The sequence below is a fragment of the Dromaius novaehollandiae genome, chromosome 12 (genome assembly GCF_036370855.1).
Source record: "Dromaius novaehollandiae isolate bDroNov1 chromosome 12, bDroNov1.hap1, whole genome shotgun sequence".
Classification (NCBI taxonomy): domain Eukaryota; kingdom Metazoa; phylum Chordata; class Aves; order Casuariiformes; family Dromaiidae; genus Dromaius; species Dromaius novaehollandiae.
Genome location: NC_088109.1, coordinates 26,002,988 through 26,030,705, shown reverse-complemented (window position 1 = coordinate 26,030,705; position 27,718 = coordinate 26,002,988). Strand labels below are relative to the sequence as shown.

The 27,718-nt window shown below is 52.7% G+C and overlaps 1 protein-coding gene across 2 annotated transcripts in view; it reads right to left on the bottom strand.

Moving 5' to 3' along the window:
- LMCD1 (LIM and cysteine rich domains 1) overlaps positions 1 to 27,718 on the bottom strand; it is a 38,277-nt gene that overhangs the window by 5,810 nt on the left and 4,749 nt on the right. Inside the window, exons 2-4 of one of the 2 annotated variants that reach the window (XM_026099665.2) lie at positions 14,824 to 14,912; positions 12,242 to 12,497; positions 5,031 to 5,360 (exon numbers count right to left, since the gene is read on the bottom strand). In XM_026099665.2, coding sequence (XP_025955450.1) covers positions 5,031 to 5,360; positions 12,242 to 12,497; positions 14,824 to 14,912 — 675 coding nt within the window. The remainder of the gene's footprint in view (positions 1 to 5,030; positions 5,361 to 12,241; positions 12,498 to 14,823; positions 14,913 to 27,718) is intronic. The other variant, XM_064519240.1, reaches the window with a different exon arrangement.

Here is a 27,718-nt window from a genome sequence, read left to right as displayed (position 1 = left end):
GGCAGGTACGCTGGGCGGAGATGAGGAACCTGCTCCCTTCTCTTTACACGCTTCAATACAAGACAGATGTCCCTCCACAGCTTTTCAGCACAGGGCTCTCAATTTACAGCACTGTAAAGAGGCAGAATTACAGTGGCTCATCTGAAGATTAATTAGCATCTATGCATATTGCACATAGGACTAACTGGCTTCATTCTCCTCTGCAGCCCACAGTGTGATGATGGTAAAGCAAGCTTTGAAGCTCCTCTCTGGGGCCGACAGGCCGCTGGGGGTTGCCTGGCTCTCACCTAAGTTCCCGTTTCAGCCTCGACAGTCCAAGAGGGGCTAATAGCTGCTGAGCCTGCGCTTTGCCAGTCTTTAAAAGAAGTGCCCGTAAGTAGCAGCGGCAGTTTCTTCCAGCAAAGCCTTTGGCTGCAAGGCTACACTTCTACTAGCAATCTTCGAGGCAATCTGGCTAAAGCTTTTATAAAAACAAGATGTAGTGTTCAAGCGACTTGTGTGTCACACGTGTTGCAGCTTAAGTGGCTCTGCCCAATTAGGCAGCTTACAGTGCAGCTTTCCCACTGTCCCTTCCAACACGGCTGCTGCAGCAAGCGGTCTGGATGGTCCCAAGCTGGGAATTTATCCCCTTCCAGCTCAGTGATTTCACCTATAAATGCTTTGGATTTCAGCTAACGAGTTTCTAATAGGTGGGTAGGAGCCTGATACAAAAACGTGTTTCTCAGAAGAACGTAAACAAGAGCTGCGGAGCTGCAGAAGGATCCCAGATGGAGACGGGACGTGGGCAGAGGAGGCAGACCAGCTGCCCACCGCCCTCGGAGCGTCTGCTGAGACGAGGGCCATAACCCATCCCAGCAACAAATCCACTACTACGAGTAAAGGCACAGCAGGACACAAAGCGTTCCCTGGCTTAGTTTTCCACGTGAGAATGAAAGGGGATCTGTCGACTTATACCGTCCCTTCCATTTCAGAGGGTTTCAAAAGCATTTATAAGGCACGCCCAAGAGCTGTGCAAGTGAACGAAGAAACTTCTAGCTGCGGAGCCACGCTGTTTCTGTTCTTACACGAAATAAAAACATGCAATTAGTGCTCGGTGCAGGCCTGCTGCCAGAGCGTCAGTCACAGCACCCCGGCCTCCCTCCTGCAGCGCTGAATTGCACACTTGCCCTATGGGACCAAGGCCTTATTTCTCCCTGTGTCACCAGTGCCTCCCTGAGGCTCTCCCACGGGATTTAAGCAGCAGTTCAGCACAGCGCGGAGAGCCCTACCCGGGCTAGCCTAAGCTAACCCGGCACTTCCACCCTGAGAGAAACCTCCAGGGCACGTCCGTCCCGCTCCTGCTTATCTTGCGAGATGCAACACTCAGGACTGAGCATAAACACCAGCAGCTTTCCAAGCCCCCGCTCAAGCTTCCTGCCAACAAGGACAGCTAAAAAACAACTTATTTCTTTCTGTCTATGGCAATTATTCACAGGGCTTTCACTAAGCATCAAAAGCGTTCTATAATTTCTATTCCCCTGCCATCTATCACACAAAATAAAAAGCAGGTCTTCAAATTTAGCACTGGATTACGGCTTGGTACTCATTTTGCTCCCCTGTGCAGGGAGATGAGTGAGGACTTTATTAGCAGTGCTACCAGCGGCACTGGCCAAGGGAGCATCCCTCCTCGTCTCCCAGCGAAGCTGTTTCTAAGCTCGTCTCGCCCTTGCTGCTATTTTACAGCCACGGCTTCCACAGTAGAAACTCCTTGGACACAGCTTGGCTTCCACTCAGTAGTTACTAGATTGCTGGCCTCAGTCTTTTGAGGACAACAGCTCATTTTGATCAACTGCTTTGCCATTGGATTCCAACACACAGCCTTGTAACGCTGGACTTTACAGCTCTGGGAGGGTTAAAGACTATTTTCTGCTTGGTGGAAGGACAGAGCTGCTAGTTACGGGTCCTCCCCGCAGCAGCAGAGTTCAAAAGGCTGTTTGAGCTCAGACGCCTTCCTCACGGTGACTTACACCGGCCCAGCGTTGTGCTTTACCCAATTAGCCGGCCTGAGCGTGCAATGAGAGGTTTAACCACCTCGGCCCAGGGACCACACAAACGCCCGAGAAAGTGGTTCCAGCTTGTTCCTTGGTGCAGCACTCGGTGCCTTGCTGGTTCTCTTTAAAGCAAGGGTAGCTTTACACCTAACCTGGGTAAACCTGTAGTTCAGGCTGCCGTCCTACTCTGAAATAGGGTGAAATCAAGCCACTGGAGCTCATCTGAAAGCTTAAATAGATTCAAATCTGCATCCTACTTTTAACGGACTCAGTCAAGAAACGCCACTCAAACTGCTCCAGAATCAGGATCTCAAAGCAGCCGCTCAGCGCCACATGAAGCCCCCTTCAAAGGCACTCTTCTCTTCGAGAGGTCTCGGGGGCAAACGCGTGCGCGGCAGAAGACGCCTCGCAGGGCAGCTCCAGGCAGCAGGACAGTTTGGACCCGCGCGGCTTCGACCCGGCTCCTGGAGAGCGGGGGGGGCCCGAGGGAGATCCCCCACACCTGGGTGCGGTGCTTACGTTTAACATCCCGGTTTTAGGGGATGCACAGGAGATGGTCAAACAAGGACAGAGGCACCCAGATCTCTACAGACCTACATTTCAGTCCCGAGCACCCTTACAGCATTAAAACGTCCAGGGCCTCTGCTTTTGTGTACTTCATTTCTCAGTCCCCTTTACGTTCATTCTGTCTCTTTCCCTAGACAGAGGTTTTTTATTTTGCTCACATCTCTGCTTTCGGCCTCACACGCACTGCACGATAAAGTGCTATATCATAACACCATTTGCAGCTCTGTCTCCTCAAGGACTAAAATACCTATATGCTGTCCTGTTTGTCTTGTTAAGAGATGCATTTGAATGACACTAACAAAGCCCCCATCTCTTTTAAGAATTTAAGAGAGGTCACGGAATTGGGTATGACTCGATGGGACTGAAGAGCCCGGCACCAAAACAAGGGATCTGCCCTTGACCAGTCCAGGCAAGCTCCAGCACATCTGCAAAGTCAGAGGCTCTTCTTGCATATTTACTACAACACTGTTTCAAGGACTGATTCTGGGCTATGGAGACTACTCGTGACATGTAATTTTGGACATCTATAGCGCTCTGGGCACCTCCACCCTTCCATTAACAAGGCAGAGAAGTTTGGCTCCTAACTCTAGGTTACCTCAACCACAGCCAAGGTAAATGCCTAAACGAGACTGCTTGCATCTCTCATTACGTTGGTGCAAAGAAATAAGGTATTCTGCATTCAAAATAGTATTTTTCAGAAAGACGTTAGGAATAGAAAATATTAAGTACAAAATGAGGGAAACGTGCATGGATATGATAACAGGGAAGAAAGGGAATTTATGATGCTTTAGCAAGGACAGCAGGGCTCAAAAGTTAACATCGCTATACAGCTAGGAAACAACCTGCTTCACACATGGTATTGTACCACGCGGAACAACAGCCCCGCAGAAGCAAGGTTTGGGACACACAAAGAAACAGGGAGCATCAACATCGGCCAGGCCAGCCCAGACCTCTGCAGGGAGGTAGCTTTCTACTGCTCCAGCTCAGAAGTATTTCACAGTCATAAGCAACTATGGAAAGATGGAGTTTTGCTGTCTGTTCGTTTTCCATGACAGCATTTTTCTTCCAATGCAGTTGTAAGAAAACCAATAGGCCTGTGGAAGCTTAGCACGTTCCATTTCCCGGGTCACAGCCCACTGCTATCACTTCCACAGCATCACTTTCCGCGTGATGGATCATGTTACAACTGGCTGGTGTTTCGTTAGAGTGGGAAATAGGAGGTCTGTCTTTGGTAGGGCCAGAAACTGGAGCGATTTGCAGTCTGCCAGCCCTCAGCTGCACGGTGTGTTAGTCCAAGTGGGCTCCTGCAGCTCCTCCTGGTTTTGAAGCAATTCCACGTTTCAGCTAGCGCCTCTAGAAAAATAATGCTCTAAACTATGGAGAACAACACCACAGTTATGTATTTATTTGGAAGCACAAACTTGCAGTCTAAATAAACTCTTATTGCTAAGATGACTTTTATTAATGAGCTTAATGGAAACCTTCCTTTTTTGGCTGATATTTTTTAGCTTATGCTTTGACCAGTTCAATGTTTTGCTGCAATAGCGAAAAATTTTTACTGTATCACTGGCCTTTGAAAGTCAGATACATGTTAATAGAAAAGGACACAGTAGATGTGAGACATTACCCAATATGGAATGAAAACCGACTGCACTTAACATGTTACAATCTCAATGTAGTAATGGCCAGAAAAATGTTGCTTAAAAACATTCACATGCCTTTTTCTTCCCCAGCTTTAAATCCTCCGCTGTAAGATATTCTCACAAGAGCCCGTGTGAAATACATCCACTCAACGTTTTTATGATAAGCATCTGCTCAACGATCACAGTGGCCACTCCAGACCCCTCTTCAGACTCGCATTCTCCAAGCGGAGTCTAAAGGATGTTAGAGAATCTCATCATCCCCTACGGAAATGTGTTATGTCCAGGGAAAGGTATGGCCTAAGCTCTCCAGAGCTACTGAAGTTTTTGGAGTATTTTCTCCATGTTCACAGCTTTGGGTTAAACTGAGACACTGTGCACTGTTACTTGTGTTTTCTACTTGAACCGGTCTAGAAAGCTGAGCTGAAAACACTAGTTTACAACGAGATGCAGCGTCTTATCCTGAGTCCCTTATTTGCTCACAGTCGCCCTAGGACACATCAAGCCCAATTTTTCAGAGTTGCAAAGAATCCGGAGTTACCTGGAACCCAGCGGCTCCTGCCACTACCAGAAAAAGGGCATTTATTTACCTTGGTGGTTCAGGGCAGCTTTTGCTGCGCAGGGAGGAAGAGGAGGAGAGGGGGCAAACGCTCCCGAGGGCTACGAGATGGAGGCAGCAGGGACAGCAGGGGCTCGAGGGGCACCGCCTGGGTCACCCTCCAACGGATGCCGCGACACAACGAGGCCAGCCTGGAAAAGCACCGCAGCTCTTCGGAAAAGCGTTCCTACTCACCGCCTGCCCTCCCGCGGGCACGCTGTCCACGGCTCCGTTGGCCGAGGCGCAGGGTTTGCCTGCAGCCTTGTCTTGCCGCTGCCCGTCGTCCTTCGCGCCGCCGCCCTGCCCGGGCAGCGCGACCTCGCCGACGCCCAGGGCATCGGCCTTGTATTTCCTTACAAAGTCTTCCATGAGCTTCGCCTCCCCCTCGGCGAGGCCGCGGCAGTGGGAAGGGTCCTGGTCGTAGACGGGGAGCTGCCGCATCAGCTGCCGCCGGCGGTAGTAGGCACCTTCCGTGCCCGCCACCGGCTGCATCTCCTTGGGGATCAGCTCCATGTACTGAATGGCCTGCGGCAGAGACAAGGGCACACGCTTACCCTCACAGTCCTCTTTTGCAGGGAAACACGGGCTTTTTTTTGCAGCGGGGCTTGTGCAAACAGCTGCGCTGCAGCAAACCCGTGCCCTTCCCAGCCCGCTCCACCTCACACCTCAGAAACGCGGGGCTGAACTTCTGCCGTTCCCAGCCAGGCTGCCAGCGAGCACCCGCAGCTTTCCGCGCTGCGGAGCACAGCGGTTTTACCGAGTGCCGCCGGCGCAGCTCCCCGGGGAGGGGGAGCAGGGGACGTCTCCCACCGCCCCTGGCGCCCAGGGACCGGGTTTCCCACGGCCGGCACTGGGAGCACTGGCCCCGTCCCACGCAGATGCATCCCCCCCACGCTAGATAAGCCTGGGTTCTCTTATCCTTACACATTTCAAACAGAAACCTCTTCCCAGCTGCAAGGGTTCTTGTCCGGATAAACAAGATCCTCTAATTAAGGTCACTGGCTGCAGAGAGGTCTCTTCCAAGCAGTAATTCCTCCACGCAGAAGCGCTTCTGCCAAGCACAACATCAGCACCGTGGCTATTCGGTGCGCGGCGCGAGCGCTGTGCCCCTCGGCAGCGTGGGGCGAGCGGGGGGAACGCGCTCGGCTCGGTCACAGCCCAGCAGCCAGGAGCAACGCGAGCACTTGTCAGAGCCTCGCACAGAGCGGTCTGCAGGTTCGGTGACCAGGAACGGCTCAGGACTCGGTGCAGGAAGAACAAGGGGCCCCACCTTTTACTTCAGACAGCCGCGGGCGGGTGCAGACACGCACCTCCCCTCCCAGCTGCGCGAAGCAACACTTCAGGAACTTGAGGCTTTGAGAGCTCCACCTGGTTCCCGCTCGCTTCGCTAGCTTGCAACCAAATCTCAGCACACCCGCCCTCGCTGACATCAGGACGCCCGTTTTCCAGATAATTACGGAACGACACTGCTGAAAAGGCCAGAACCCCACAAACCTCAAAAAGCACGTGCAGAACAAACCCAAGCGCAGGCGGTTCCAGGCTCCCCGTGCTAGGGCCCGGCCCGTCGCGCGCGGGGCCCCCAGCTCCCCCCAGCCCCAGGGCACGGCTGTCACGGCGCGATGGAGGACGGCACCTCGCGCGGTCCGGGGCTGGCACGCACCGCGCTTGGGCGAGATGTTAACGAGCTGGACAGGTTAGGGGAAAAGGCTCTAAACCTACTGGCAGCCAAACCTCAATTCTGCCTCTGCCCTTTACAGCTCACATAAAATCCTAATCCATGAAAAAAAGCAGTCAGATGACTGTCGAGCTCCATCTCTAAGACCAACAGCCACCAGCTTTACTGGACTATTGATTTTGCAGTAAAGGGAAGGTATTTGGCTATAGATGCCTTACGAGGTGGGAAGCAAGTGTAAAGAAACAGCCTGCAAAGCTAAGTCTCCTAGTCCGCTGGCCACTGGCCTCTGCCTTAGAAGAGGAGTGAACAGTGATCTCGCCACAGGTCTGTCCAGCCTGGATTAACGTTTGCAGGAGCGTGGGGTCCGTACAGTTAACTTTTTTCTGGCTTGGAGCTTAAAGGAAAGGGAGTTTCCCACTCAAGGCATTTTTCCTATTGTAGTGTGAAGAGCTCAGGGGCAGCCAGTTGGCCATTTGCCATGAAGTTTTAAAGACCAGCATGCAGCTGCATTAGATTTGTTTCTTACTTGGTCAGCATTTGCAAATTTAATTTTAACAGGATGGAGGAGTGATTAACTGTTTACCGTACACAGCCTAGCTTGATGCAGCCCTTTAAACCCAGGAAAGTTTACGTGCCGCTCAGCACTGAGCAACCCACCGTGCTCATGTGAAACAGTCAGCTTCCACCACGACCACATTCAGGCAGACAGCGATATTTCAGGGCTCCTCCCTCTCTCAATTTTGCAACAGAAGTCGTTAAATGATTTCACAGAGTCAGGGCCTCTTCGCTGTTGCGGGGAGCATGTGAATGGTGCTGCAAGTTACGACAGCGGACACCAAAGCGCAGTCCCTGCCGCCGCGGTGCAAGCGGGCGGATGGGGGAAGTTTCCTGGGCTGCAGCCTCGGGTGCTCAGAGCTGGGGGAGGCTGCAAAAGTGATCGGCTGCAGAGATGGTTTTCACAGAAGTCGAAAGACCTGATACGAACTACAGAAGCAAAAGACAAAATAAAAAGCACTCCAAGCTCATCCCAAGCCTCACACGGATATTGCCCTGCAAAACGCACTGCCATCAACGTTTGCGAGTTGAAAAAACAAAGTCTAGAGGCCGTATAGTCATGAACCCTGCAAGGGAGTAAACCCCCAGGCTGCTGCCTGAGGTCTGCTGCAGAGAAACACGAGCAGAGAGCAGTAAAACGTGCATCTTAATAGAAGAAATTCTTAACTCACGAGTGTGCCAAGGCTAACGCACACCTACACCACGCCACAGCAGCGGCACAGTGCCCGCGGATGCATCCGAGACAGAGTCCCACTCCAGGGCCAGACCACCCTATGTCTTTAACACAAACGAAACGTAAAAGCAAAGTCAAAGCCTTTCTCAGAAGTAGAACCATACTGGTCAGAGGCAAGACTGGCACAGACATGATTTCACTCCCTGATCAGGGGAACGCTAAAAGTTATAATTGCAGATGTCAGAAGATGTCTAGAGAATAGATCAGAAAAACAAAATTTAACCTGACACCAAAAACTACAATGAAGGATAATAAAAAGTTGTTTCTTTTGTTGCTATAGTGTGTTATTACTGTCAAATGCTTTATGATGTTGCCTTAGCTCAGACAGTTTTGAGGAAGAGCATTTTACGTTTTCGCCACTGTTAACTACTGGATTTCAGATATTTTACAAACTGCTCTTTCCCCTTTCCCCAGGGACTCTGGTATTTACTTCATAACTTATCCAGGCGCAGTGTAATGAAAACAAGTTCCGAACTTCCTCCTATTATTGGACCATCCACTTCATGACAATAATGTTAAAAAAAATCCCAAGCTTCCACTTTGCCTTCAGGAGGAAGTTACTGGAGGCAGGTCAGCTGTGCACAGAAAGCTTCTTGGCCAAAGTCCCCTTTGAACCGTCACGAGAACTGTCAGCATCCAGACTTTTTCCTGAAAGTTTGTCAAGTTCATCTTTAAGCCAGAAGTTATCAAGGTTGTCTTCAAAGTTACTGAGCTTTTTTTTTTTTTAAAAAAAACTTGAACTAAGATATCTTCCAGTCTCTTCAGACACTGCACCAATTTGCAAAAGCTTTCACGAGACACATCCGTGTGAGCCTCCCCTCCTGCGAGCTCTGCAGGAATCCCATTCCTCCTCTTCAGGAGCCGAGTTGGAGGGGCAGGAGCTCGCCGGCACACCGGGAGATGCCCCGGGCGACCGATGCTGCGGAGGGATAACCGCCCCGCATTCTGCAACGCGTCCTTGCCGGAGGATCACCGACGAGGAAAGCAGCTGCGTTTGGGCTTCGGCTGCCGAGAGTAAGAAGAGGGCCCTGCCCCGAAGGTGCCAGCTCTGCTCAGCAGCTGGCTTTGAGCAGTGAAAATTGAATTTCTGGTAGATCTGGAGCTGGGCAGGATGCTTAGTAAATCATGTTAGGTTGGAAAATTGCCATTATTGCTCTCTGGATCCCTCAGCAAGTTCCCTAATTCCCCCTGGGACCTGCGGAAGGCAAACACTGGTTAAACACGGATTCCAGCTGTGCGAGTCCTTACCAAAGGGGAGACGGGGGGGAAAGAAGAAAGGAAAAGGAAAAAGGGGGCTACCAGCAGCAGCACTGTGATAAAACAGCCAGACAGCCAAATAAGTGGAAGTCTTGGTCCCTCATTAAAGCACAGTGGTCTGCTCTAATTAGCACCACGAGCTAATCAGATAGCTACACGACTGCTTCCAGTAGGGTCTGCAGCCCCCTTCCACCCAGCCTTTCCAAGCAGGTGAAGGCAACCGAGCTAGACTAAATATCCACTCTGTCACCCTCATTCATAGTTGCATGCAATTTCACATTTTTTTTCCTCAATAATTCTTTAAAAAATCTGGTTGCAATTTCAAACAGCTTTAAACTATTTGTTTAATCTGAAGAGCAAAAACTGTCCACTAATGACAGTGTAATATGTAATGTTTTTAGTACCACAACAGAGTTTAAAGTCAGTTAAATACTTTCCCTCAAGAAGTCCTCCGCTGGCTAACTTATTTCCACATGCCTGAAAACACTTCCATTCGTTCCCATAATTGCATTATACGCTCGCCAAGACCAAAGAGCAGGCGCGGGACGGAACACGGGGCAGGACGTTTGCTCGCTTTCCAGCCGTCCCGATGGCGTGGAACGCGTGCTATCTGCCCTTCTCAGGCCTGAGGGCGTTCTTATTTGGTCAAGTCTGTTGAAGCTGTAAGAAAAACAAATCCCATCTTCAGTGGTGAATTTGGGAGGGGCTGCTCTGCCGGCAACCTCACGCAGCGGAGATGGGCAGAACTAGCATCCGTAAGCTGGACGCTGCATCCAGGAGGCTGCTGGCTAGACGTCCACCTCGCTCTCTTAGGTTAGTCCAGTTACGCTTTAGTGTATGTTGTCTTCATGTGCTTTTACGTTCCTCTTCCCTGGGGAAGGAAGCTCCGTAAGATTCAACCCGAGGGCAAACAGCTCCAGCCACTAAAAACCCAGCCAAACGCTAGAAAAGCACCATCGCAGAAGGAACCTGGAACAAGCAAGATCGGACGCTAACGCGTGCTCGCTGCCCGCACCACGTTCTCTTTTGGGGCCTGAATGTATTAGTCAAACTGCTAGGTTTAGATTTAGATCCAACATTTGTTTCTCACTGCACTGACTCAGTGACCTTGCTCTGGGGGAACTGAGCCGACTCCCCGCCCTTCACGTCCCGGTCTCGGCCGAGGTGGGAGGGAGCACCACGACGAACGTCTCGGGAGCGGCGGCGGTGCCTCCGTCGGCTTCCAGCCCGAGGCCGCGGCTCCCGGCACGAGCCTCCAAGTCGTTTCCCCTGTCTCCCAAGGGGCAGCTGGCACTTTGCAAGCCCTCGCTGCCCGTAACCCGGCTCCGTGCTGGCAGACCATCTCCTGCAGACGACGAGGGGCTGCCAGCGTATCCCGGGACAGGTGGCCAGAGAATCCCGCTCGTTCCTCTGCCATGACAATGAGCCCTTCAAACACGCGGCCTGAGGTCAGCGGCCCCGATCTGCGGTGTCGGATGGCCACGCTGAGCCACCGGGCAGGGATATTTTCCATTGAAGTGACGCCTTTCCATGAAAAGGAAGGACTTAACGGGGGAGAGACACCAGATAAGGAGCATCACTCTTTCCTAGGACCTATACCACAGCCAGCTGCACTTCCCAAGGACTTCAGACTGCAAAGCTTCAGTCCAGCCGGAGACTCTGGGGCTGGAAGGAGCTGGTTTGCCCTCAACTAAGCTGCGAGGCGGGTCAAAACGCAAGAGCAAGGGCAGGAGCAGAAGCCTCCTCCCGAAGAAGTGAGCTCTGCCTGCAGCCTGACCCTCTGGGGACGACGGCCACCTCCAGAGCGCAGGAAGAGCCCTGGGACGGGCCTATGCCGTCACTCGCTTACGTGGGTTTTGCAAGCCAAAGTGAAGTAAACGCTGTCAGTGTGCTGGCTGTAAAGTCTTGCCTCCATTTAGATATTTCTGTGGAAAGTTAACCCAAAGGCCGAGGTGATACAGAACTATTTCCTGCAGAATACAGTATTTGGGGGAGGTTTAGGGCCATTCAGTGATTTGCGGAGGTACAACTGAGCAGCAGTTACACTCCTGGCTAATGAAAATAGGTATGGCATCTCAAGTCTAACGTTACTGATGTTAGCAAGCAAAGAAAACAATTACTATAAAGATAGTTATTTCTCCCTTATCATTAAAGCCCATTTTCACAGCATTCGAACAGAATACTTTACAAACGCAGTGATAGATTTATGCGCTGCATTACTACTCTGCATCGATTGAATTTCACTGCTTTTGAGCCATGGACTCAAGTGTAATTTACTGAAGTGCTGGCTGCAAAGAGTCCAGATGACTGGCAGTGCCACGGATAACTGCCTCCACCTCCACCGGCCGGCATTTCAAGGCAGCCCCACAGCTGGATTTGCAGGACTCCAGCCTTTCAACAGGTAACTCGGGGCTTCTCCCACTCGGTGGGATGTCAAAGCCCTAAAGGACTCCTCCTCCCCACTTTTTCCCCCAGTTATATTTATCTTCAGGATAGTATTTTAAGTTACGACTTTGCTAAACCACACAAAAAGCTCATTTCCACCGTTCCTCCTGGAAGCCTGTGCCACCCCCTCGTTCCTTTCAGAGCATGGAAACAGGTCTCCAAAGCGAGTTCCCAGCCAGCTTGGGCTCCGTGCTCCCCACGCCTTGGCCTGGGGGTACACAGCTTCTCCCCCTCTTCGGTGACCTCCTCCGGGTGTATTTAAGGAGAGTGATCATATCCTGCCCCAGACTTTGTTATGCAAGGCTCGGACGTCCTGCAGAGGCCTGCGGGAATCTCTTCCACATATAGTTTGGGTTTTCTGAGCCTAAAAATGCTTATGTGGGCTGTGCAGGCATTATATAATTGGCAGGACAGCAGCGATGGGTTCTCTTCTCAGCAATGTTTTTTTGGGCATGAACTATACTGATGTGGTGAACTTTCTAGTTGTAAAACACATTAAGACTTCTCCTAGAAATGTAAGCAAACCTATAAGAACCCACTAGAGGCAACTAACTCCCTTCTTCTACCTACTTTGGTTATTTAAGCGGTTTCCCCAAAATACTAAACATAATGCGCATTTTTGCTCTGTGAGGCAAACCATATGTTTCACTATTTTTCATGGTAACTTTATTCCAAGGCGGAGTTACGTTCCCCGTTAAGTGACATTCCTCCACCGGCCAAGCGCGCCGCGGGCCGCCTTACCAGCTTCTGGGTCAGCCCTGGCGGAGCCCACTCGTAGGTGATGGTGTCGAAGGTCGGGTCCTTCCGCGACACGATGGGGTTGGTGATGATCATGCGGTTCCTTTTGTAGATGCGGACTCCGTCGCCTCCTTTCACCCTGGCAGTGAGCGTAGCGTACTTCGAGTCCGATAACAGGCGGCCAATTTTCCGATCGTCTTCCACGTCAGAGCTCAGGCTGTGATCCTCCTGGCTGCACTTGCACGACCTGCATAGTTTCCTGCGGGCGACAAGTGAGATCATCCTTTCGATATAAGCGGGACCGCAGGAGGCATGCGATCTTTGGAGGGCCCAGCCACCAAGCTGCAGTCGCTTTAAAAGGTTAAATACAAAACAGGGTTACGACACAAGGCAAAAGGCTTTTGTGGCACGAGCTGCCTTCGGGAACCCAGCGTGATACGCCCCGGAGGAATTCGCACTGGCGTGGAATATAAAACTATAAAACCCTCAGTGCTATCCCGAGCAAAGCGACAGCAGCGACACTGATAAACTGTTCCTACCAGCCCACTGCAGGCACCAGTTAGTTCCCATGAACTTTTAAGTGATGCTCAAAGGGATTTTTAATCTTCCAACTTCACCACGTAGTCTGCAGCTATAAAGCGCTAGCCTTCGCTGTTACTGTGCTTTATGCTCCATTAAAACAGACTTCTAGAAGTGGCACTGGTATCTAAATGTCTATTTTAATTATGATGGCTATAAAATAGAAAGGTGAGTCTATGAGGCCATTTTCTGATGGTTAACCCCACTCTGATGCAACCCCAACTATTCCAGCATGATTCTTGAATAAACAGGATTCAAACTATCCTCCAGTGGAATTAAAAGCAGGAAAAAAACCAGGAGCAGCTTAATCAAATGAGCTTTTTAAAGCTTGCATTTCCATGCCGCTTAGGCACTGAAATCGAGAACTGAAGGCTGCGTAGCAAAACGAAGTGCCACCACGGAGAAGCCCGCCGTAGCCCCCACGCGCCCCGGACAGCACGGGGCGCAGAGGCCGTGCAGCGATCCGGGGCGCGGGGGCAACCGCGGCAGCTGCACAGCTCGCAGCAAAGGCTCACGGAGCTCAGAAAGGAGTAGCGGGCTTGCAAGACAGTCTCAGAGGACATTAATTGTTGTGCAGTTAATGACATCTGGATACAACCCTTCTCCTTCAGAAGCTGCATGTTTGTTTTTCCCCTTTCGGATGGCCAACACATGGGGCAGGGCAGCAGCTGACTGCCACAGCTCAGAGAGGAGCACGCAGCACTGGCTGGCTTCCATCAGCTACTGCTATTAGCAGCTATTTGCCTAAATTCGTGTTTTTAAGAGGAAAAATTGAATCTAAAGTACCAGAGCGTCTCTGGCACGCTGCACACCCTTGCAGCCATCCCCGAGCAGCAACAGCTCCTGCGCCGAGGCAGCGCTGGGCTCCTGGAACAGGGTGACTTTGCTGTGGCCCTGCCCGTCGCTGCAGCCACGCACGGCGGCCGGGACGAGCGCGGCAGCGAGGCACATTGCGCAGCGCCGGCCACAAGCGCAGAGTTACCCTTTCGGTTCGCATCTGCCTGCTTCAAAAGCGAGCAAGGACATGTTTGAAACTGCCTAAAAACAAAAACGGTCTGACAAGCCTGGAGGGCGGTGCACGGCACGCGCGGGCTCTGTACGCCGGTGCAGCACGTATTTTCCCCGTGTGCAGCGTGCCGGGGCGCAGCGTGCCCGGGGCCACGGGCCGGGTCAGGCGTGGGGAAGGGAGGGCGCGAGGCCGCGTGACACTGCTGGGGAGCCTGGCTCCCGCGGGACATCGCAGTGACCCGCTTCGGGGCTTTCTCGGCGTTGAGGGCACGCCCGTCTCCTGCACGCGCGGGCAGGAGCGGATGCAAAGCAGCGGCGGGGACTGGACTTAGCAGAGTACAGACCGAAACACATTGTGACACCTCAGCCGTTGCGTACTTCAGCGGGCTGCACCGGCAGAGCCTGCTGCTCCGTGGAACAGAAACGGCCTGTTCAGAGAGGAAAAAACCTCTTTCGCTTCGCAGGTCCGCAGCTCCCTGGGCAGCCTGGCGGGTTCCACTTCGCAGCCCGCCGCGGCCGCAGCAAGCAGCCGCTTCACGGGTATCGGGGCTCCGGGCTCCAGAAGAGCGGGACGGCGCGATCTTCGGCATCGTGTGTACTTACCGAAACGGCGTGAGCGTCTCTTACCACGCTCGCAGTCTCGGAAGTCCCGGTACAGCCGTCCTCGCAGGTCAGCACCGCGCGGCACGCAGGGCTACGGCCAGGGGCCCCGCGCTGACGGGACCCTCGGGGCAGCGCGCAGCCGCGGGGTGGGACCCGTTCCCTTCACCTTCCCCTCCAGAGCAGCGCTTAGCTACTCCCGGGTGCCGGTCAGACCCCAGGCGCAGCACCGCACCTTTCCCCACGGCTTGTGCTTCACGCCCACCCCGAGGACGCTCGAGGTTGAACTCGAGGCCCCCAAAGCCCTGGGCAACACCAAGGAACCGCCGAGCCGTGCCCGACCCCCCGCCAGCCCAGCGCCCGGGAGAAGAGGGGCACCTTCCGCAGTGCAAGGTTACCTCCAGGGGTGCGGCTCGAAGCCCGCGCACGTCCCTCGGCAGCGGCAGCACGGGGCCCCTCTGCCCGCCGGCGGCTGGCTCCCCGACATCTGCAAGAGAAGAGGACACGGCCGTCTGCCAGGGCTGCGCGGGGCCGGGCGCTCCCAAGCCCCTTTCCCGCTGGGAGTGAGCTCCTCGCCCTGCCGAGCCCCAGGGACCCCCGCCCCGCCGGCGGGCACGGCGGCCTTGCTGCCCCTTCACTCGGGATCCCCGAGATGAAACCTTTTACCTTAAAATGAGCAAAACCGCGTCTCAGAGGTGTGACGAGTCCCGGGCAGCGTGAGAGGCGCTGCCTAAGGAGATGGCGCACCAGGCACGCAGCCCCTCTGCTCCAGGAGAGCCGGCCCTAGGGCTGCTGAAACGTTAGGTCTGGTGCCTGCTGCGTTACGAATCCGTGCAGGGCAGCAAGACTCCACAGTACGACGCCAAAAAGGGGTAATCTTGGGTACCAGCCACTCCTTCGAGCCAGGAGGAAGCCTGTTACCTGCGGTGCTCCCAGCAGCCCCGTGATGGTGCTAAACCTCCGAGCAGGGAAGGTGGGTGAAATCACCGGGGAGCCAAAACCATTGAAAACGAACCTGCATCCCTGCACGCGTTATTTCAACCAACATTCATTATGCCTCCTCCTGCCCCAGCACCTAGGTTTTTGCCCAAACTCTGCCAGACACCGGCATCTCGCCTGGGAGGAGGCGTGCAGAGCCGGCACCAAAACCAAAAACCAATTTCCTTGGAAAACATAGCATTCCTAATAAGAATGAGACAGTTTAACAGATGGCTCGAAACCGTAGGACCCTGGACTGCCAGTGTTAAGGCATACTGTGGGCTTTTATATGCCTTTCCCCCTCGCTTCTGAACTTCAAGTCTACATGCAGGACTGCTCATCCTTGAGAAAGGGCCCGAAACGTATGAAATGGTCCATTTCAGCCCACTTCTCCCAGGGGACTGGCATTCATTTGTGCTCAGCTTTTCCAAAAAGCTGAGTCTCTCCAGGACGTTTCGAAAGCAGGAGTTCAAATCCTGGGGCCAGCCATCGACCCGGCTCTCGCAGGCTCATGCTGCGGCGGGACGTGTGACGGGGAAGGGTGGCCTGGTGGCAGCGCTCAGGTTTCTCAATCGGTCTTACGGTTACGTCCCAAGGGTTTTCTCTTCCATTAAAAGAGACTACAAAGAGACATTTATAGATATGAATAAAGTATTTTCTGCTGTACCACCTCAGACAAAGTCCAGCGTTTTAGCTTCAGGCATGTCGCTGGGACGAGCACTGCTCACATCGCTGCCATTGCAGTATAAGGGAACAAGCGAGTTTACGACGTTGCTGTATCCTTGTTTTGAAGGACAAACACAGGAGACTAAACTTAGGGGCCATCTCTCATTAATCACTGCAGCCAGAAAACACTGCATTAGTCACTGAAAAAAAGACCTCTCACCCCAGGAATTCATAACAATGCAGCTTAGAATGGTCTTGACGTGCACGCGCGTGTGCGCACACTGCCTGCGCCTCTCACGTCCACGGAATAGGACGTTTCTAATTCGGCTGAGCCAGCGCTCGAGAACCCATAAAGACATTCAGGTTTCCGGCAAAGAGCCCTTGGCTATCTAGCACACAGCTCCAGAACTGACAAGGTTTTATTAACCGATTTTTCTACCGACTCTGATCTTAATGAGTCAGACAGAAGCTGAGTAGAGGCAAGGGACCATGAGTGTTTATTTTAAATACAAACATCTGGATTAAATAATCTCATTTAGAAAAGTCACATCACAGGGCCCAAGCAGGAAACAAGTAGACGGCAAAGCGCGGTCAGCAGTCATCTGCGGGACCACCGAGCCAGACATCTGGAGGCTTCAGAGTCAACAAGCGAGAGCACCAACGTAAAGATTCAAAACAGCGGATGGCCTTCAGCCTGGGGCCTCCAGCTCTGAGCTCCACATTAGAGTTTAAACCCACTAATTTGCTTTGTTACTTGAGTGGGTTCTTTTTTTTTTTTTTTTAAACCAACTTGATAATTTATTCTACTTGTCCAAATACGACTTCTGCTGCACATTCAGGGTCCAGGTCTGAGGTTAGCTTCTCTTTACTCAATCTAAGCACCATGGAAGTACCTACTAAATCTACTCCAACAGCTGCGAGACGGCAGGGTGAAGCTCCACCTCTCCAGCAGAGCTCTTGCAGCCCCCGGCACAGCGAACACCCCGCAGAAAACGCTTCCTCGCAGGGCCCAGAGCAGCAGCAGCGAGGCAGGTTTCACCTTCCCACCTCCAGCCCTGCAAGGCGGCTCTGCCAACATCACGCCCAGGGGTTTCCTCCTCAGCTCTCACTTTTGCCCATCAGTTACGTATTTGCTCAGCTCACACAACTGTACTAAAGCGGGTCAGACAGCGAAGTCTCAGCTCTTATCTTAAACTGCCAGTGTTTCATGGGCAGAACGAAGCCCCTCAGCGTGGCAGGCGATCCTCGCCTCTGAGCTCCAAAACGCGGGCTGAGGACCGGTTTCCTGGAGAACAAGTGAAGGAAGCCCAAGCCGCTGTGTCTGCTCGCGCACCGACTTGGGGGACGGAGCCACCAGCGCTGCCATTGCTTCGGCTGCTGCAGCCGAGGCTTGACTCGCACGCCTGAGCGACCAGGACCTCCACGGACGCTCTCGCGGGCAGGTTCCGGCCGTCCCGCCGCTCCCCGCCGCCTGCAAGTCCCGAGCTGCGGGACAACGCCAGGGAGCAGGGAGGGTCCGAACAGCACGTGGGGCTGGACCTGGCGCCTCAGAGGCGGCTCCCGGGACGGCTGAGGTTCTCCCGGCCTCGCAGCGAAGGGGGACAGGCTGGGCCAGCGGCTCGCCCACGCCGCGCCGTGACGCTCCCGGGGGAGAAGCACGCCGAGCCCCCAGCGCGCGGGAAGGGGCACCTCGCCTCCGCCGCCGCGCTTCCCCCTGCGAGCCCGGACGTCCCTGGGCAGCGACTCCCCTCCCAGCGAGGCGCAGCGACGGCCCCGGGTTCGGAGCCCGCGCGTTCCCCCTGCTCGGCGTGCAGGGAGGCTGGAGCCGCTCTTCGTTCCGTCTCCGCGCAGGGGCCAACCACAACACGAGCCGCTGCCCGTTTTCGGCTGCCTGGCCAGCAGTGCTTCCTGCCCAGATAGGGAGGGTCCCTTCGCAGCCTGCGGCTCCCACTTCGAATAGGCATAAAAGGAGATTTTTTTAAAGAGATGCATAAATAAGACAGGGCAAAAAACCCCAAACCCAGCAAGATAATGTGAAACAAATGCTCGCTGACTATCTTAGACTCCACCTATGCCCAAGACCATTTCAAAACACAGTATTAAAAGAGGAGATATAACAGATCTGAAGTGAAAAGAGTTCAAAGAAATTTATAATGCCTCTAAAAAATGCCTGTGTCAACAAACTGGTTGGAAGAAAAGCAAGTTCTGCTCACCATGGCTGGAGATGCAATGCATTTTAACATTTCTATTTTGGCTTTCTGTATGTTACAGCATTCTTGCCATTAAAAAAAGAAAGCTAGTCTGTGCAGAGGAAATTCTTAGCTAGTGAAATGACAGAAAATTGAGCCCATTCTACCCACAAAAACATCACAGAACAATCCCAGGAATATGCCAGCTTCTCAGCGTTACACCATGGTTTGCTACACTGGCCAAAGACGGGGCCATCCTAGACACTGGCAAGTTTGGGAAGTGGCTGGAAAATACAGCCTGTAATAAGAAGAAAGTAGGAAGAAAAGCCGAGACATGATTCCACTTGGGTTAGGGTTTAAGAACCCATTGGAAGGGAGCGGTGAGGTTCAAGGGCAGGTCTGGCAAGACAGACACCTGGTTAAAAGCTGAGATGGGTCAAGGTCAAGGTCCAGCTCTGCAGCCTTGCTCTATGCACGGCTCAGCTGCGATTTCAGGAGGTTTTCCCAGAGTACCGCTGCCCTCTGAGCAGTCCGGCAGCCCTTGGCCAATGGCCCTTTGGCCCAGCTTCCACCGGCGTTAGCTTGACGAAGTTTGCTGCGAGGGGACTGTCCTCAAAGGTGCGCGGAGGAAGCGCTGGCCTCGCATTCACATGACTTGCGAGTCCTTCTGCGTGAGCCTCCTCCCACCAGCAGTTCTCAGCGCCAGAGACTTCGTGCATCGAAGAAGAGTCACTTCCCCGGAAGCCCGTGACCCGGGCCCGGTGCGGACGCTCCCGCGGCGAGGACCGCGCCGCGCACGGGCTAAGGGGCCAGGCCTCCGGCGCACGGGCGGGCTGAGCGCAGGCCTCCCAGCACCGAGCGGACGCACGCGCAGCACGCGCACAGGTCCCCGGAGACCACTCCGCCCTTTCTGGGGTCGCGTCTACAGCAAGGGGCACCTTCCGCTTGTTACTCCGCAGGCCCCGTTAGGAGCCTCGGCGCTGCGGTCTGCATACGTCCCACCTAAAGCTGCAGCGACAACAGCTCGGAGGCACCACCAGCAGCACCCACGGTCCCGCCGGCCGCCGAGACCCTTCTGCAGACAGTCATGAACAGGCAGGTATTTAGCTTCTCTGCTTCGCACAGCCGTCAAGGTACGGGGCGACTGGCACGCTGCACCGTGCACACCAACGCCGGGGCAGATCCAGCTTGGGATCCGCAGCCACTGCTCTCCAATATTTTAAAGTCTTCCCAGCAAAAACTGCATCCTCCTCTGTACAGCAGAGCTGACTCATCTCAAACACCCCATTGGGGGAAGCAGGGGGAGAGGGAAAATTCCTCTGGTTTTCTTTTACGCCGAAGGAAATCCCAGCCCTCCCCTCCCCTCCCTCCGTCTTCCCCAGTTTTCCCAGCGCGAGGCAGCTCCGTGCGCCCGCTCGCAGCCCAGCGCGCTGCGTCCCTTACGGAGCCAGGCAAAAACACAGCTGCGAAACCGGACCCCTGCGCCCCGCACGGAGAGCCGGGCCTCCGGAGAGGCGGCAGTTCGGATGCCGACCACCCAGTTTCTGCGGGTTTTAAGACAGGGGAGCACAACGTTTCAAGTTGGTTCTCAGTGGTTCATCAAACCAGGAGATGCACAAGATTTCCTGTACCGCTAATTACCGTCAGACCTTTCACCTGCTCCTTTCTCACAAGGAAAACCAGCACCGAGTTTCTCTCAAATCAGATTTGTTTTTCAGCAAGGCCAAACTGCCCCAACTTCGTGGTGCCTCCCTGCACATACCAAATATCAAAATAAATCTGCTGCATTCACAGGTGTTGAACACATTTGCAGCAAGTGTCAATCCAGCGGCCTCTTGTCCCAAAAAGGTACAACAGCCAGGTCCAAATTGGATAAGATCTATTCAGTTGCCTAGACGGCACTGAAAAGGCAAGTTCTATTTAAGCAAAGCCAAGCAGCACAGCTTCGGGAGTATTTTGTTGCTTTTGGAGTATTTGTATAAGCAACATCATTGAGATGTTTGGATCATTTTACAACAGCCACTGAAGAGACGCGATTGCAAGCGAGTTGCATGGATCTCATTCGCAAACAAGATGCATCGAAGATGCAGGGGAAAACGTCGTCTAGTAGTGACGTGCCAGATAACCTGGAAAATTGTTTCATGGAGTAGTGAGTAGAAAAGACATAATGTTAATATAAAACTGAAAGAGCACTTAAGAGAAGCCCAGCGAGGAAAGCTAACCCTGCAGCTAATCCTGGCCGTTGCAGAGAGGTCGGTTTATTTGAGGTCATTCCCAAATCCAGAGGCTGCACTTCGCAATACCCAGATTAGCCTCCGGCATGCCGCTGGGACTCGATCACGATATTCCGCTTTCCTCTAAGGACCTCGCTGAGCTCCAGAGACCTGAAGGGAATCGAGCGCGGTAACAGCAGACCTGCGTCGAGCCAGGTTCACCCACCTTGGCGGAAGAATCTGCTACTGAGGTGGCCCGGAGGGAGAGTCTCGAGTCTGCCACTTGCTTTTAGCGAGGCTTGGGGCTTTCCTCCCTGTCTTTTGCTATCGGACTGCGAAGACCTGGCTGCTCCTTACACCACCTCCCTGGCCACGCACGAGGCACAGGCCAAGAGGGACTTGGTAAATTAGACTCCAGCAGATGTATGCTACGTGTCACGAGCCAGCAGCACAGGCTGGGGACTTGATAAAGTGACTCAAAAACAAGGCGGAAACAGGAAAGTGGAGCCAGCTCCAGCTGTGAAGTCATTCATCGTAACAAAAGGACATAACTGAAGCTATGAGATCCTTATCTGACCAGGGATGCTTAAAACATGCCCACCTGGAAGACCTCAGTCCTCACTTCTGCATGTCCACAACAAGGACTTCCATTTAACCATAAAAAAAATATAAAAAAATAATTCTGCAGATGGAAAACAAATACCCATTTCCTTTCAAGGTATCTCCTAGCAACAAGGTGTGTCATTAACGGTACCTACACACCAGAAGAAAACACCAGCACTGCTACCAGCAGTAGCATGGTAACGTGCCACTGCCAACGGGGAGAACTGCCCCACGGCATTTACGGACGAGTCACTTACCGCACCGAGGACTCTGGGACACAAGCCGAGCACAGCCACAAAGGCGGTTACTGCGGGAAGTCTCAAATTCCAGAGATTTTGCCCTGCATCAGACCCGATCAAACTGCAGCGTGACTTTGGCCATACCTGTCCACCGCCCTCAGTCTGCTTTAAGGAGCATCCCGGGTAGTAAATGCACTAGGTGCACGGGGACTTTCATTCCTGCTCCAATTTAGGGGCTCGGCTTCAAAGGGTCACGAACCTGGAGGCATCAGCACCCTGTGCCGCTTGACAGGCACGATTTGGCCGAGACACATTTGCTAGCTGACTGGATGTGTTAAAAGGAAAGCAGAACCTATTGCCAGAAGAAATTGCTTTTTTAAAGGAGGATCTTGAAGAGCTTCAGCCTCCAAAAATAACAGAAATGACCCTTTAAAAGCTCTTTCCTTGATTCTGCCCCATTTCAAAGGGGTACAAAGAGTCTGGAGGCTTATGAAATCTGTAGTGAAAGAGCCGTTACATCTTAGGAAGTGTCAGGCTTCCAAGGAACTAAAAATTAAGTTTCTTAAACCACAGTTTTAACAGTTTTAGGTTCTCCTATGCACACATTTTCTAGCTTACAAGAACACTCAAAACTGACGGCAGGCAGGGCAGGTTATGACTTTCTTCCTCAGGAGGAGTCGTGGCACGCTTCGAGCGGCAGCTCTGCAGCCCTTCACCCCGTTCTGCGTTCGACCACCGCAGCGGGGTTGTGCCAGCAGCCGCGTGCGAGCCTGCTGCAGCGCACGAGTCACACCCCAGTGCAAGAAGACTGAAGTTTTCCTTAGCACAGATAACATCATTTACTCGGTCGGGCTCATCTGGGCTATCCTGCACCGAAGGAAGGAGGACCCTTAGCACTGTGCGTTCACTGCACAGAATAGAGTGAATTAACTTATTTTTAAAAGCCGAGGCAGCCGTGTTCCCTGTCCTAGGCTCCAAAATAAAGCATTTTGCAGTAATACCTTTCTGCAAGGCTCGTGTATTTTGTTCCCTGCATTACCGCACCTGGCTATGCTTCGGCTGAAGCAGCAGACGGAGGGCAGGCTGGAGTCACCGTCGCCTGGCGTCAGTGACTGCAGCTACGATAACTTAACGGCATGTTTGGAGATGCAAACATTTCAGAACAGCAAATGGGAAGACCCGAGCGCTTTACACGTGCCACAGGTACATCTGCTTCTGAAACACTGCGACCGAGTACTCCACTCCAAGGAACACACTGAACCACCAGAAAGGATGTAGAAAACACAGCCAGTACTATCACGGGAATTAGGAAAACGTCGCGGCTTGAGCTCCAGGTGCATCTCGCAATACTTAGCCCATCACAGAGGAGCTAAAGGCCGGTCTGAGCGCAGTCGATGCCTCTACCGAGCACTTTGCATTCGAAACCCGCAAACACCTCAGGCAACCAGCAGATGCTGGAGCAGCGGTTCATAACCCGCCAGCCCCGCCACCAAGAGTCCTTTCCCCCTTCCTGGCCGTGCACTGCCAGCACCCTTAAATCACCTCTGATGAACAGGGGTTGCAGGGCACGCTGGCAGAAGAACCACTTGGCCAGCACGGACCAAGGCAACTCGCAGTCCAAGAGGTACAGTAATTCTCCTGGGGATCCACGAGCTCTGCTCACGGCCACGGGGTCGTCGCTCCTGGTGCGGACGTGGGGCAGGAACGAGCAGGACCACCTGCTTCCGCAGCGGTCCCAAGTACGGGGGACTAGCCTGGAACCCAGAGGGACTCAAGCCTGACGTAAGATTCGGTTTTGGCAAGTTTGGTTAACATGGCTACTAATCAAAGACTCAGAAAGCTTTGAAGAATACGCATCTTCCCAGAGGACAGTTTATTTTATCTATTGGACATGAAGCAGCAGTTGATTCAGCTAGCTCAGACTTCATCACTGTATTTAACGCCAGAAGAGAGCACAGTTACTCCCACAGCAGATTTACGGGCAGGCTTACGGGTTCCCCCCCAGCGCCGCTCCTGCTGATGCGCTGCCACGAGTCATCGCACGCTGCGTCTTCGGAGGGCGCTTGGGGAGGACTATCCGCAGCGGAGCTCCAGAAGGGACCGCCCGGCCGGGCCCTCCCGCTCGGGCCGAGCGCGTTCTGGATCCTGACTGCGCTTATTACCCAGCACCTTATTTGGAGGCTGAAAACAGCGATGGAGACACAACTACCTCAAGTATGTTTTTTCCTCCTTTTTAGGAAGGGAGCAGGAAAAGCTGGTTTCCGGAAAGCTGCTACAAGTTCACAGCAGCAGTTCAGAGCTGAGGTCCGCGCCTCACCCCCCGTGGTGGGCGGGCTGCTTCCCCCAGCGCCCGCACCACGGCCGATCAGCATCGACCCGCCGGACCTCCATGCAGCCGCAGCGTTTCACACTACTCCAGAAGTCGCAGCCAGGGCAGAAGGGAGTTAAAAGGCAGCTGCGGGAGTGTCTGGACACTTTGGGTGGGGTTCCTCCAGCTGCAAGGAATTTGAGATCAACAGTTCTGACTTTGAGAAAGTCCCTTCAACAGAGGGGAAAAGTCGTATGATATTAGCACACAGGACTAGCTTGCTTAGCACAATTGGTCAGGAATATTATTGATTTGTTGTCATTTAGATAATGCTTATTATATCATTGAGCTAAGCATGCATAAGAGCAGGGAGCTAACTCAAACTTCCTTTAAAGATTTATGCATAGGCTGTACATTATTTGGAGTCTTAAATAAGGTATCAGTGCTTCAAATAGCTATAGTCAAGCTAGTGTAGGGAATATTCACTCTGGACTAACACATGTCAGAGAAATGCAGATATGAGTAAGAATATATCTAATTCAAGCTGAAAAGCAGACACTAAGAAAAAGGAGGTTCTCAGGGACCTGGTTTGAATTAGAGATTGTTTTTTCCTAAGCTGTGAAAGGTTTGCATCAATCTCACAAAAATTTGAAGTTGTGGCTGCTTGTTTGAATGAGACCCTTTGCAATTTGCATAAACATAAAAACCCAATTAAATGCAGTAACAATCAGCAAGGTGAAACTTCCGAAGGCACTAATGCATCATTGCACATTGCAGCACAGCAGTGCGGCACAGTAACTCTGACGGCTGAGCTACCTGCTAAGACTCAGCAGCCACGAGGGGAAACTGAAGCAAGTTTCAAAAATAAAAAACCTCATTTTTTGTGCAAGAACAAACAATGGTCCAAAATTTCTGTTAACAAAAGGCTTTGAAAAAACTTGGCCTAAATGTCCCAATAGGGAAGGCAAAAAAAAAAAAAAAAAAAAAAAAAATACACGTAGCCCTTGTTTAGATCTCTAAATAAGCCATTATTTTGCTGCCTACAATACTGAGCAAAGGTCCTTCTGCCGCGTGGAAGAGCAGTCCCGCTCGACCCTCTTCTGGGTGGCAGGAAACCTCCTTTCAGAAGCTTGGCCTCCAGCATCTCAGCTCACAATCTGGAGCGGTAATCCGTCTCACTCAGCATTTTCCTAGGTAGTTTTCCAGTCTTCTAAAATCTTTTCAGAGCCTGCAAGAAGGAGACCACCTGCTTCTGATTAAACCTGCCTCTCAAAGACCGGGGGGGGAAAAGCCCCCAAAAGGCATCACCAGAGAGCTGAGACATTTCAGAGCGCTCTGGCAGACGTGCTCTTCGGGAGCCCCAGCGCTGGCCCGGCACAAGGACGGGCACCGCCCCAGCTCGCGGGGCCACTGGTCCTCTGCAGCACCGGGGTGGACGAAGGGACAAGGCAGCAAGCAAACCACCTCGGCACAGCGCAGTGACGACGCGCCTGAAAGCGGAACGTCGCGCCGACGCGGTGCCGGGTGCCGCAGGACCCCACTCGGCTGTCGAGCGAGGGAAGCTCGGGAGGTAGCAAGCACCCGCGCCCACGGCCCGAGGAGAGGGAGCCAGGCCCCGGCCCGCTTTGGGGGTGCCCCGGAAGAGACGCTGGATGCGGCCCGTGGGCAGGCACTGCCGGGTTTTACTGCCCCACCATCCACGCAGACGCCGGCTCCTGCTCATCACGCCGGGCGGAGGGGCACGACACGGGGCTGATCCCCGCCAGCGCTGCTCGCACGGAGCCAGCCGAAGTGTCACTGCCCTCCCCAAAACCCACCGCCCTGGCAGGCTGCACAGCGGAGCAGACAGTCCAAAGCGAAGCACTTGGACTAGTTACAGCATGAAAAATACTAATCGCAGAGGTGCTCTAGTGGTGCATACATTTCCCCTTTCTGTTGGTGTTGCCATTAAGGAAAGGGACGATAACAGCACAGCAGCAACAGGCTCTGCCTCTCCTGCAGGGCTCTGCCCTTGCTCAGCAGTTTCACTCCTTCGCATCACTCCTGTTTTCTCCCAACGATGAGCGACGAACCTCCCTGATTTCAGCAACGACACCGTACCAGGTGCAGTTTCAGGTGTGGTGCTCCCCAGCCAAGTCAAGGTACTGGCACAGCAGAAAGGCACCTGAAGCTACCATCGGAAGCCAACCCCCCGCAGAAGGGGGTATTTTCCGAGTGGAAAATTCAGCGCTGCACAGCACAAGGACAAGGACAAGCTTTCCCGGACTTCAGAAGGGGCTCCTTGACAGCGTTTGCACATGGCATGAGTGTATGAGTGTGGGACCAGTGACTCTTGGAAGGGGGATGAATCAATACATGAACTTGCAGCTATGATCATTTTGACTCTGAACAGCAAAGGATAGCTCTGATTTGTTTTGTTTTCATAGATGAAAAACAGTTACTGTAAACATGACCTAAAAGTAATTTGTTTCCCTACCAGATTCAGCAAGCAAGCACAGTTATGCAATTTATCGAGCTCACGGGGAAAAAAAAAATTACTTGCAAAAAGTTGCAAAAGATTATTTAAACTTATCCTATAGTGAGAGAATTTGAAGTTAATCACCAGTGAATGAGGTACCATCATCTGAATACTGGAAGCGCTAATTGATAATACACTTTTCAGAGGCAGAAGTTTACTGCCTTTTATTTTGGCAAAACACAAACCCAGGGAAAGGCACTGATATCTGAGGAAACTATTTCAGTAGAGCTGCCAGATTTCAACCTACAGGATAACAGAGATATAATAGACCCAGAGCCTCTGCAAATATCTTGCTCTCCAAGAGTGCATAGTTGGCAGGATTCCCTTCTCCAGTAACAATGTGTGAATTAATGATAAGGAAAGGGCAAACTTAAAAATAAGGCAAACAGATTTTTCCACTAGCAAGAAAAGACAGCTTCAGACACTTGGTCTAAATTATAAAAACAAGCTGTAAGTGTATGGAATGAATCATATAGGATTATATAAGAACCCACCCAAATTTAATTAAACAGCAGCTGTGCTAAGTTCCAAAGTGTTCAGGTAAGTGTCTTTTAATCATCAGTTATCTGTCAGTTGATCAGTTCTGTTACAGGAATAAAGGTGTTGAAGCATGCGAAGTGGCGGGGGCTCCCCTCAATACCTTGACACTTCGCACTTCAGTAGCTGCTTCCAGCAAGTTTCTGCACCTCCTAAATCTCTCCTCAGCTCTGCTATTCTCGTTTTACAGCGGAGGAAATCTAGACATTAGGAGATGTGCCCGGGGCACAAAGGCGTTTCGGGATGGGGCGTGCGCGGAGCCGCTGCCTCGCCTCTCCTCCAAGCCCTGCCGGCTCTTCTGCCGGGGTGCCAAGGGGCCCGTGGGCTCTGGCCACTGTCACACACACACAAATCCTCTGAAGGCCCCTCCAGCTGTGGAAGGATGCAAGAAACGGCTCAGGCAGGAAAAGTTTCCAAGGAAAGGCATGTGAAATCAGCTGCCCTCCAACAGCTAATGAGAACTCGCGGCTGCCACAGCCATCTCCAGGCCTGCAGCCTGCGTCCGGGATCAGGACATCCAGCGCAGGAACGAGTACTTTAAATAAGAAAATACTACTGCTCGGTTATTGTATCCTGATGATCTGGATTAAGGCATGCGGCTGGCAGGAGCTGCCTGGCTGCTTCCCCTCTGCAGACTCCCTGTTTTAGTTGGCACTTGCGGGTGCTCTTTTGTGGCGTAGCTGCAGAGCAGGCTCCGTAACGCGGGATAGGAACAAGGGCTTTTTTGTTGCCTGGAGCTTCATAATCCTGATGCATGAGTTACTCTCATATGGAGGAAAATAAAGCTTTTGCTTCTGAGCGAAACTGCTCCAGGTTCTCATAGGCAGCATATGAAGAAGTCAGAGTTTGTTTCGTGGCTGCTGATACCCAGAAGCTGAAGGGTTGTGCCACCTCAAATACGGCGACAGCATCACGGCCAGGTGCCCACGCTTTGTGGTAGATTTTGCTCTTGCATGCTAAGATGGAACTATATATATATATATATATATTTTTTTTTCCTTCCAGTGACAGGGTCTTTCACAAAGAAATGCTGTCAGAAGCA